This window comes from Erythrolamprus reginae, chromosome 3 (assembly GCF_031021105.1).
Source record: "Erythrolamprus reginae isolate rEryReg1 chromosome 3, rEryReg1.hap1, whole genome shotgun sequence".
NCBI lineage: Eukaryota > Metazoa > Chordata > Lepidosauria > Squamata > Dipsadidae > Erythrolamprus > Erythrolamprus reginae.
This window is the reverse complement of record NC_091952.1, coordinates 185,934,969-185,947,344: the sequence shown is the minus strand read 5'-3', so window position 1 is coordinate 185,947,344 and position 12,376 is coordinate 185,934,969. Positions and strand designations below refer to the sequence as shown.

Genomic DNA, 12,376 nt, shown 5'->3' with positions numbered 1-12,376 from the left:
CCTATTGCAGCTTTCCATTTCATCTGGTTGTTTCTGCAATCCAACCAGAAGAAATACTGTGTGGGTTGGTCCTTGCCCTGCTCTTTGAAGCATAAACATAAAAATATATTTTTCTTCTCAAAGTTTATACTATTTTTCCTAAAGCACAACAGACGTTGAATAATTTCATTCTCAAAAATGTTAACATTTATGATAGGAAGGGAGTGGAAAAGATTCTTGAGTTAAGACAGTTAGTACTTGGCACTGATGATTTTCCTACCTGGAAATCAATTCTGACTCTTCTTGGAAGGACAGGTACAGAAGTTCAAATACTTTGGCCAACACATTGCATTATTAACACAATGAACATGAATTTGAGCAAACTCTGGGAGATAGTGGAGGATGGCATGCTATGTTCCACGTGATTGTGAAGGGTTGGACACCACCCAGAGTATAAGATGCACCTTAGTTTTTAGGGAGGAAATTAAATAACTTTGATGAAAATAAATTGGAGAAGCTGATGGCACGATGGAATAAAGTGAAAGATTATATGCTGAGTAGAATCTGTGACACAAATGTGAAAAATTGCTTAATAACGGTCCCTTGTTCTGGCTCTGTGAGCCCAATCTTGGGTACTGGTGATGAGTGTATCTCTGGCCCTGGACTCAGGTTGCTGCTGCTTAATGCCAGGTCGGTGGTAAATAAAGCTCTCTTCATCCGGGATCTGATCCTGGATGAGGAGGCCGACCTGGCTTGTATTACTGAAACCTGGCTGGGCCCGGAGGGAGGTGTTCCTCTCTCTGAAATTTGCCCAGCCGGGTTTCAGATATGGCATCAACCTCGACCCCAGGGAAGGGGGGGAGGAGTGACTATTATAGCCAGGGAGAGCCTTTGCCTGCGTAGACTCATTGCTCCGGAAATTGCGGGTTGCGAGTCTCTCTTGCTGAAGTTGGACTTAGGGGTTCAGGTGGGCTTATTTCTCACGTACCTGCCTCCCAGCTGCATGTCAAAAGCCCTGCCTGTGCTACTCGAGGAGGTAGCCGGGTTGGCGGTGGAGTTCCCCGGACTCATTGTCCTGGGGGACTTCAACCTGCTGTCACTCGGCGAAACCTCTGGGCTGGCACAGGAGTTCATGGCCACCATGACAGCCATGGACCTAACTCAAGTAGTACAGGGTCCGACTCACGAGGGAGGGCACGCACCTGACATGGTATTCCTTTCCGAGCAATTGAGAAATGGTCTGAGACTAAGGGGCTTAGAAGCATTGCCTTTGTCATGGTCAGACCATTTTCTACTACGGCTTGACTTCCTGGCTCCAAGCCTTCCCCGCAGGGAGGCGGAACCAATGAAGATGTTCCGCCCCAGACGCCTGATGGACCCAGAGGGCTTTCAGACGGCGCTTGGGGTTATTCCAGAGGCACTCATCCACAGTTCGGCGGAGTCTCTTGCGGAGGCCTGGAACACGGCTGCTGCGGAGGCTCTTGACCGGATTGCGCCTTTGTGACATCTCCGTGGCGCTAGACCCCGTAGAGCCCCATGGTTCAACGAGGAGCTCCGGGAGTTGAAACACCAAAAGAGACGTCTACAGAAGCGATGGAGGAAGAGTAGGTCTGAATCTGATCGAACACTTGTAAGAGCTTTTATTAAGACTTACAAAGTGGCGCTCAAGGCGGCAAGATGCGCGTACCATGCCGCCTTGATTGCATCAGCGGAATCCCGCCCGGCCGCTCTGTTTAGGGTGACCCACTCCCTTCTTAACCAGGGGGGAGTTGGGGAGCCCTTGCAGAGTAGTGCCGAGGAGTTTAACACGTTTTTCGCTGATAAAGTCGCTCAGATCCGGGCCGACCTCGACTCCAATTGTAAAACAGAGTCGACTGACAATGAGTCAGTTGAGGTGTCTGGGGCACGTACTTGTCCACCTGTCTGGGAAGAGTTTGATCTGGTGACACCTGATGAAGTGGACAAGGCCATTGGAGCTGTGAGTTCCGCCACCTGTCTACTGGATCCGTGTCCCTCCTGGTTGGTCTCGGCCAGCAGGGAGGTGACACGGAGCTGGGCCCAGGAGATTACCAACGCTTCCTTGGGGAGGGGAGTTTTTCCAACACTCTATAAAGAAGCGCTCGTGCGCCCCCTCCTCAAGAAGCCTTCCCTGGACCCAGCCGTACTTAATAACTATCGTCCAGTCTCCAACCTTCCCTTTATGGGGAAGGTTGTTGAGAAGGTGGTGGCACTCCAGCTCCAGCGGTCCTTGGAAGAAGCCGATTATCTAGGTCCCCGGCAGTCGGGTTTCAGGCCCAGTTACAGCACGGAAACCGCTTTGGTCGCGTTGATGGATGATCTCTGGCGGGCCCGGGACAGGGGTTTATCCTCTGTCCTGGTGCTCCTCGATCTCTCAGCGGCTTTCGATACCATCGACCATGGTATCCTTCTGCACCGGTTGGAGGGGTTGGGGGTGGGAGGCACTGTTCTCCAGTGGTTCTTCTCCTACCTCTCTGGCCGGTCGCAGTCGGTGTTAGTGGGGGGTCAGAGGTCGGCTCCGAGGTCTCTCCCTTGTGGGGTGCCTCAGGGGTCGGTCCTCTCCCCCTTGCTATTTAACATCTACATGAAACCGCTGGGTGAGATCATCCAAGGACATGGGGTGAGGTATCATCAATATGCCGATGATACCCAGCTTTACATCTCCACCCCATGCCCAGTCAACGAAGCGGTGGAAGTGATGTGCCGATGCCTGGAGGCTGTTGGGGCCTGGATGGGTGTCAACAGACTCAAGCTCAACCCGGATAAGACGGAGTGGCTGTGGGTTTTGCCTCCCAAGGACAATCCCATCTGTCCGTCCATTACCCTGGGGGGGGGAAAATTACTGACCCCCTCAGAGAGGGTCCGCAACTTGGGCGTCCTCCTCGATCCACAGCTCACATTAGAAAACCATTTCTCAGCTGTGGCGAGGGGGGCGTTTGCCCAGGTTCGCCTGGTGCACCAGTTGCGGCCCTATCTGGACCGGGACTCATTGCTCACAGTCACTCATGCCCTCATCACCTCGAGGTTCGACTACTGTAATGCTCTCTACATGGGGCTACCTTTGAAAAGTGTTCGGAAACTTCAGATCGTGCAGAATGCAGCTGCGAGAGCAGTCATGGGCTTACCTAGGTATGCCCATGTTTCACCATCACTCCGCAGTCTGCATTGGCTGCCGATCAATTTCCGGTCACAATTCAAAGTGTTGGTTATGACCTTTAAAGCCCTTCATGGCATCGGACCAGAATATCTCTGAGACCGCCTCCTGCCGCACGAATCCCAGCGACCGATTAGGTCCCACAGAGTGGGCCTTCTCCGGGTCCCGTCAACTAAACAATGTCGGTTGGCGGGCCCCAGCGGAAGAGCCTTCTCTGTGGCGGCACCGGCTCTCTGGAACCAACTCCCCCCGGAGATTAGAACTGCCCCTACTCTTCCTGCCTTCCGTAAACTCCTTAAAACCCACCTTTGCCGTCAGGCATGGGGAAATTAAACATCTCCCCCTGGGCACGTTTAATTTATACATGGTATGCTTGTGTGTGTGTCTGTTAGTATATGGGTTTTTTTAAATCTTTAAATATTTTAATTAATTGGATTATTATGATTTGTTTCACTTGTTGTGAGCCGCCCCGAGTCTTCGGAGAGGGGCGGCATACAAATCCAAATAATAAATAAAAATGAAAAATAAATAAAATAAACTCCAATCACTCTTTCAATAATAACAAATGCAAAGTAGAGCTAAGGATATATATTTTTTGCCTAGAGGCAAAAAGGAGCTGTGACGTTCCTTAAATATACCAGGGTGATCCGACTTAAGAAAAACATATAGCCCCTCCCTGGTACAGAGCTGGAAGGATTCAGATCGAATAGCTCTAACTGCTAGTTCTCTGCTTTACAATGCAGAGTTCACCAGATCGAATCCCAGTAAAAGAAAGGGGTGTGGCTAGCTGATGAGGCCTAATAAGGCCGAAATGGGACCATCCTAGTCTCCCTTAATTTTAAAATTCCAGCTGAAAACATTTTAACACATACAGAATATAGTTGTCGGCTATAAATATATTAACTGCCTTGTAGTGGTCCTGGGTTGGGCCTAGAGGCAAAAAGGAGCTGTGACGTTCCTTAAATATACCAGGGTGATCCGACTTAAGAAAAACATATAGCCCCTCCCTGGTACAGAGCTGGAAGGATTCAGATCGAATAGCTCTAACTGCTAGTTCTCTGCTTTACAATGCAGAGTTCACCAGATCGAATCCCAGTAAAAGAAAGGGGTGTGGCTAGCTGATGAGGCCTAATAAGGCCGAAATGGGACCATCCTAGTCTCCCTTAATTTTAAAATTCCAGCTGAAAACATTTTAACACATACAGAATATAGTTGTCGGCTATAAATATATTAACTGCCTTGTAGTGGTCCTGGGTTGGGCCTAGAGGCAAAAAGGAGCTGTGACGTTCCTTAAATATACCAGGGTGATCCGACTTAAGAAAAACATATAGCCCCTCCCTGGTACAGAGCTGGAAGGATTCAGATCGAATAGCTCTAACTGCTAGTTCTCTGCTTTACAATGCAGAGTTCACCAGATCGAATCCCAGTAAAAGAAAGGGGTGTGGCTAGCTGATGAGGCCTAATAAGGCCGAAATGGGACCATCCTAGTCTCCCTTAATTTTAAAATTCCAGCTGAAAACATTTTAACATATATATATATATATATATATATATATATATATTTGTTTTCGTAAATTTTCACGGGTATATGTATGTAGATTGTTCTGAGTTCTGGTTTTGCCCCGTGTAACACTCAAAATATTACACGGGACAAAACCCGAACTCAGAACAATCTACATATATATATATATAAACTAGTAAATATTTGATCCCCCCGCAATTGGTGGTGGTGATGATGGTTATTGTCAGTCGGGTGATGGGCACATGCACTGTGCACTGTTTTATGTTTGTTTTATGTAACCTTATCTGCAAAATCAAAAAAACCATATTTTTTAAAAAAAGGTTTGGGGGAGGAAAATAGGGGGGGGGGGAATCTGCCTAGCAGGTATTCTTCTGGCTACCACCCTTAGGCCGATCAACTTCAGCACATTATTTTATCCCCTTGTTAGGACCCTTAAAAACCTTATTCTGAGCGAGCAGCAATGAAAAAAAAGCCTGCAAAGACTTGTGACTGGAAAAAACCTTTGGGGAGAGTAGCAATGAAAAAACCTGCAAGCCTGTAAGAGCCGAGAAACTCTTTAGCACCTTGTTAGGGCTGGAAAAAACATCCTTCGGAACAAGGAGCAATGAAAAAAAGCCTGCAAAGACTTAGGGCTGGAAAAAAACCTTATTCAGAGAGATTAGCAATGAAAAAGCCTGCAAGCCAGTAAGAGCTGGAAAGATCATTAGCACCTGGTTAGGACTGGAAAACAATTAGCAATGAGGAAAAGCTAATAAACCAATGAAAAAAAGCCAGTAAGAGCTGGGAAGATTATTAGCACCTCGTTAAGGCTGAAAACAAAAGCTTCGAAAAAGCTACATTCAGAGTATATGATGCACCCAAATTTTCAGCCTCTTTTAGGGGGGAAAAGGTGCGTCTTATACTCTGAAAAATACGGTTGCTACTGAACAACAACAGCAACTGATAATTTAAAAAAGAAAGACTCAGGCAGAGTTGGCTCAGTTGACACATCCATTCGAATGGATGAAAAATATGATATTTTCCCTTGAATAAGGAAAACTAGATTAGGCAATTGTGTACTTTTAGATACCTATATACCGTATTTTTCAGAGTATAAAGTGTCCCCTCCCCCCCCCTTCCCAAAAAGGGGCTGAAAATTTGGGTGCATCTTATACTCCGAATGTAGCTAGAGGTGGAGCAATGAAGTGATCTTCCTTTTGCCTGTTTTTCTCATTGCTTCTCTCTCTGAAGGGGGGGGGGGGCGAAGTGTTTTAGAAACTGTTTTTTATCCCTAACCAGGGGATAAAAAGCACACTCTAGCGCACAAAACAAGCAAACTAATTTACTGAAACTGATCAGACTAAGGACTAGCCAGATGAATACCTGGTAAGCAGCATTCCCCCCCCCCCCTATTTTCCTCCCCAAAATCTAAAGTGCATCTTATACTCCAATGCATCTTATACTCCAAAAATATGGTAGTTTCCTTAATAATATACCGTTATTGTATATGAAATTAAATAATATTACTATTCTCAATCTGATCTGCCCATTGATGCTTTTTTTTTTAAGCATGATATATTTTGACCCAAACACAGGAATAATTAGTCCCAATTAAAAGAGCAAAATTCCCAAGTAAAACAGATGTTGGAACTGTTATATCAGGAGGATATCCATTGGGTCTTTGGGGTGGGATCTAACCTTGGAAGATGTCTATGTTTGCCAGAAAAAATTAGAAAAAGGTGGTTTGTGAGCCCGAACTACTGTTCCTGCCTTTTGCAGCCCTAAAATTATATTTCACCTTTGATTTAACATAGTCTTTTTGATCTTTTTGATTTTTTTGATTTTTGAAAAAATGATCTTTATTTTAAAAAGGGTAAGATAAATTAAGTCTACAGTAATTAGTTTATAAATATTAACATTTGAGGTCTATACTGTAAACATCACATAATATTTAGAAAATATAGAATAATAAGAAAAGAAGTAAAGAAGAGGTGAGAGAGAAAAGGAGAAACAATAGAAAGAGAGAAAGATATTGTAGGAAAGTAAAATATAAGGAGGGAGTATAGGAAATAGGTAAAGAAGGACCAGCAACTTGGCTGGTGCTACAGCTCAATACGACATAAAATTAGAGAATGTAGTTAGTGTATTAAATCCCGTCTTATTACTTTGAGGGTATATAGTAGTTTTGTTTGGGAGTAGATAATTTTGATCTTCCAATGCTGCAAGTAAGGTATATACGATATTTATGGTAAATAAAGTAATAGTTGAAATTTATCATTCATTAAAGAGTTAATTTGTTGGATTGTCTTCTTTTTGTAAAATATGCAAGTATTTTCTTCTCCTTAACCAATTGTACCACTTTTTAATTTTAAATACAGTACTGTTTTAAATGTTAAAGTTAGTTCCGCTGAGAAATCCAGCCCATTTCTGAGAAGTACAATTCAAGTACAATTCCAAATCTTTGTTTTTAACCTGTAATTTTTTCCCAGTTCTGAAATCTACATATCCCTGTTTAAATCACCTAGTGAGATACCATTTATGCTTTCCAAGGAGGTTGGATGTAGATGTTGTTAGAAAAGGTCTATTTAATGATTATAAGTTCACACATCTAAAAATAGTATGGTGACTATAAAGAAAATAATATATTCTGGTGGTAAAATGAAAATAATTTTAATATCCCCATTGTCAAAAAAAATAAGCTTTACCCTTTTCTGGGTTTTAATTATTATGTATATAAACTTGCTTGACTGAATTAACAAATGAATCTGCCCATTGATAACTTCTTGACTCTGCCTTATCCTCACACCCTATATCATCCACTCTTCAATTAAAGCTTTCTTGGAAACAAGGATGCCACTGTTGACAGTGGTGAACATAAATGTCACTCCTTGACTGACACCCTATAGTTTCTTACAGATCGGAAGTAATACTAAATGCATACTATTTGTGTTGATTGTGAAATTCAAGGTTTGGCACCAATTAACAGGCTAAATTTGTTAAAATGGGAAGTAGTTATAATTTTCAGTTGGCTGCTAGAGACAGCATGCTATCTGCTTTACCATATGTTTTTTTGGATTTATTATAACTTACAACGCAAATAATATTTTCATCATCATACTTATAGTTGCATGTATTCAATGTTTTTACTGCAGGTACACTGACCCAGAATGAGATGATATTTAAGCGCCTCCACCTAGGTACTGTTTCATATGGAACAGACACAATGGATGAAATTCAAAATCATATTATCAATTCATATTCCCAGGTATTTAGTTTTTATTCTTACTTCCCTTACTATAACTTACTTTGTTAATAAAACCAAATACAAAAAAAAGTTAGATTACAACTAGTCCTCGGCTTACAAATTTGTTTAGCAAGCATTTGAAGTTAGGGTGGCATGGAAAAAAAGTGACTTACAACCAATTTTTCCCTTAAAAACTATCGTAAAAAAAATTCAGGTGATTGGCAACTGGCATGTATTTATGGCAGCTGCAGCGTTCAGGGCACAGATGGTTTCTGGCATGCAGAGTTTTTCAGGGAAGCCAGATTCATTTAAGGACCATGTGATTCACTTAGCAAATACAGCCAAATTGGCACAACTTACTTTAACAATTGCCTTACCTAGCAATGAAAATTCTGTTTGCACCTAGTTGCAAGTCAGGGACTACCCTATATAGTGTCCCCTCGATTTTCACGGGTTCGAACTTCGCGAAAAGTCTATACCACGGTTTTTCAAAAATATTAATTAAAAAAATACTTCACAGCTTTTTTCCCTATACCACGGTTTTTCCCGCCTGATGATGTCATATATCATCGCCAAACTTTCATCTGCCTTTAATAAATATTTTTAAAATAAACTTTAATAAATAAACATGGTAATAATCTAAATGGTTGCTAAGGGAATGGGAAATTGCAATTGAGGGGTTTAAAGTGTTAAAGTGTTAAAGTGTTAAGGGAAGGCTTGTTCATAGCCAAAAATAGTGTATTTACTTCCGCATCTCTACTTTGCGGAAATTCGACTTTCACGGGCGGTCTTGGAACACATCCCCCGCGAAAATTGAGGGAACACTGTACTGTAAAATAATGGTGCAATTGATATTTATTTATTTTGCAAATTATACTTTTGATTACATGATGAAAAATATTTCAAATCTACCTACATGAAAGACAACCAGTATTAGTTTTCATACATAAAATTTCAGCTTCCGATAATTAAAGGATAAAACCATAACAAAGTTGCCTTAGGAGAGAATAGGACTAAGAATTACAAAACCATTTTGTCTGTTCTCACTATAAAGATCTGAAAAGAGGCTATGCCTCTTGGTAAATAACCAGTGGCATCAGCTCATGTATTTGTGCCTCATCACATTTTTTTGTCAATCTGAACTGATATGCTGTTAATCAAAGGTCATCAAATGGAGTTGATAAAGTCAACTTTGCTTCTGGAGCATACAGTATGATCTTGCCTCTGAGTGTCATGAAATGTTCACTAAGACCTGCACTTGAGTAATTTGAATGTCTGCTGTTTACCTGGACAAGATAGAAAGCAAGCAATAGAGAGAAGCAGGGCAAAGGAGATTTCCTCCAAAGAATACATCATGCCATACGGATGGAGCTTATTCATTATAAAACCTGCTTCATCCTCCTATTCTTTGCGTCCATCACATGCTATGGTTTATCAAAGGACAGTAAATAACATTGTTTCAAGATATCTTTTTCTTGAAATAAGTTATATGTAAATTTAAAACTCTTTTCCAAAAATATTAATATGTTTTCAACATGAATCTGATACCAAATAAATATATTCCCACTTAACAATAAATGCAGTATGGAATATAAAGTATAATTTTTTGTTTCCCCCCTTCTCATTGCACCACATAAATCATTGCTGTAAATCCTTACATCAAATGTGTTAAATACACTAGTGTAACTTCCATGATAAAAGTAGAATATTTAGAAAAGCTGATTTATATACACAAACACTTATTTTTTACCTTTTACTCATAATAATATTGGTAAGTGTGGGGGAAAGCTAAGATGCTACTATGTTTTATGCAAAATATTGAATTAACTTTCAAAATATTTTAACTAAAGACTTCTTGGCTTAGAGTCCATGATTTCCATCACCATTGGAATATATAATGATGTCTACTACACATTTCCTCCTGTTCTACTTATTTTACTGACATTTATTTATTTATTATTTCTATGCCAGCCAATCTCGAAGGACTCGGGGCAGTTTACAACAACAATGTAAATACAAAACAATAAAAAGAAGTCAAATTTAAAATCCAGAATATTTTTTTAAAATGTTGCCCAATGCACATGCATATAAGGATATTAATAGGCCAAAATTATTTTAAAATAATCACAAATGGGTTTGCATTCACATTCTGAACAACACATCTACATGTGAAAGACCAGTTGCCTATGTTGAGCTGTAATATGATTAGTAACTCGATTTAACATTAACATATTTTAAACACTTACATAATATATGCCATCTTTCTTAGACCATAATTTATCAGTTACAAAGCTATGCAAGTATAAAAGACAAAGAGAAGTCACATTAATAGAGAATGAAATACAAAGTCTATTTGATTTATGCAATACATTCCCATTATAAATCTAGCACTTTCCAATGAGAATATCACAACAAAGTGATGTAGAATCCAATATTCTTACTAAATAGTAAAACATTTTTAAAAGGGAGATAATTTTGTGCATTTAAGTAAATTATTTTATTAAATATCCCTATAATACATTCATTTTTGCTACCTGTTATAAATTAGGGGAAAATAATCTCCCATAAAAAGATAAATAGCTGTTTAATAGTTGCTTCAAAAAGCAACTGTTGTGCATTTATTTACTTAAGCAATAACTATTAATGCAACCAGTTATACAGTGGTCCTTGTATGGTATTGATTTTTCTCCCTTGTATGTGTTCAGTTTTATTAAGATGACAATAGTCAAGTAGGTCCCCTCTACTGAAGCACACAAATCTATTATAACCTGATTATATTTCCCCACTGGAAGCATTTTGTGATAGAGGGCATAATCTTTAATGGAATTTGTGTGAAATTAAATTACACAAGCATCAATAAACATAACATAATTCAGAAGGAGTAAATCTGCTTAATTTATTAGTGGTTGCAATGGCATCAGTGTTAGTAGATTGCAAAGGCAAAGGTTTAAAGCAATAGCTGAACAATAATGCCAGACGATCAGAAACTTAAACCTTTTATTAGACTGCACTATAATTTTAGGGATAAAATATTCTCAGTTCCATGTTCAATACATGAAATTTAAAAATGCTTGTTGCCAAACAGGATTTCAATGTTATTACTCTACAGAAAATCTAAAGTTGGTTTGATAAAACTTGTGAGATGACAAGAGGTTATTTTGCAGTGCTAATCCAATAAAATATAATTCTTTATTATAACGGTAGCAACAGGAACACTAGCATGCATTGTGTGTGCCATTTCTGTTAGATTAAAGATCACACCAAGCTTTGCAGAGAATATTAAGAGTCCTCACTTCAAATAAAGGTCCTAGTTTAGAAAACGTTCAAGAATTTGTAGTCTGCAAGCATCAGCAAGGAAACATTTAGTAACCTAATTGCCATTCATAGTATAAAAGGGAGCTAAATTTTGAGCCATTCACTTGTAAGAGATCTAGGGTCCCATATAGTTATATTTCTTGACAATGTACAGGGCAACCATGTTCTAAAGAGTAGTTTCATTTTACTTTTCATAATATATAAAGTGTGTATATTAAGTCACATGTTGAAAGCAACTTAAAGGTACAAGCTTTTGTAGATTTTCAATGTAACTCCTAAATGCACCTGTGCCTGACTCATCTTTTGCGACTTGGCTTCCTTTTTCTTAAGCAGTGATGACATATATCAGGAAAAATAACATGAAAAGTTCCCTTAAGAAAAACTCCAAGTTATTCCAAGATTGTCTTTACCTTAGAACAATTCACTAACCTATTGCATGTATTCACATTTTTACCAAACATGGTAAAAATATTGCATTCTTTCTCAAACCACCTATATAAGGAAGCATGTGATTTTATCATTATTCTTATTTGCACAGGCTTTCTCTACACAGAAGAAGGGAATTAATAATATTTGTGTGCATCTGCGTGAAAACTTTGATCTGAGGGTATGAATTTCCTCTAAAAAGTTAAGTGTAGGTATTAAAAGAGGATGCATAATTAAAGAAGGGAACATTTGGCACACAATTTAAAATTAACAAGCCATAGAATTTTAGAATCCAGTTATTCCAGGATGAAATGAAAGAAATTGATAGTTTTGTTTTATCTGAATGTTCTATTTATATTTCAAAGACGCATACACAGTCTAGTGGAAACAGCACCAGCTCAACACCTTCCAGAAAGATGCAGTCCTCTGCCCCTAAAGTTCGAAAAACGGTCAGCAATCGAATACATGAAGCAGTAAAAGCTATTGCATTGTGTCACAATGTTACACCTGTGTATGAATCCCGAACAGGAGTGACCGGAGAAACAGAATATGCAGAGGTAGATCAGGATTTCAGTGATGAAAATAGAACTTACCAAGCTTCAAGCCCTGATGAGGTAAGGCTGCCATAATTTAATGTGCACAATTGTCAAATTAATAGAGCAACTGTTCCTAACGTTTACAAAAAAACACCAAAGTTTTCTGATGTGGCAGAATTAACAAATCATTTGGAGATGTATTT

The 12,376-nt window shown here is 39.6% G+C and overlaps 1 protein-coding gene across 2 annotated transcripts in view; it reads left to right on the top strand.

Annotated features, from left to right (window-relative positions):
- Positions 1–12,376, top strand: part of ATP9B (ATPase phospholipid transporting 9B (putative)) — a 184,330-nt gene that overhangs the window by 128,092 nt on the left and 43,862 nt on the right. For both annotated transcript variants that reach the window (XM_070747427.1, XM_070747426.1), the window contains exons 14-15: positions 7,805–7,917; positions 12,003–12,251. In XM_070747427.1, the coding sequence (XP_070603528.1) occupies positions 7,805–7,917; positions 12,003–12,251 (362 nt within the window). The remainder of the gene's footprint in view (positions 1–7,804; positions 7,918–12,002; positions 12,252–12,376) is intronic.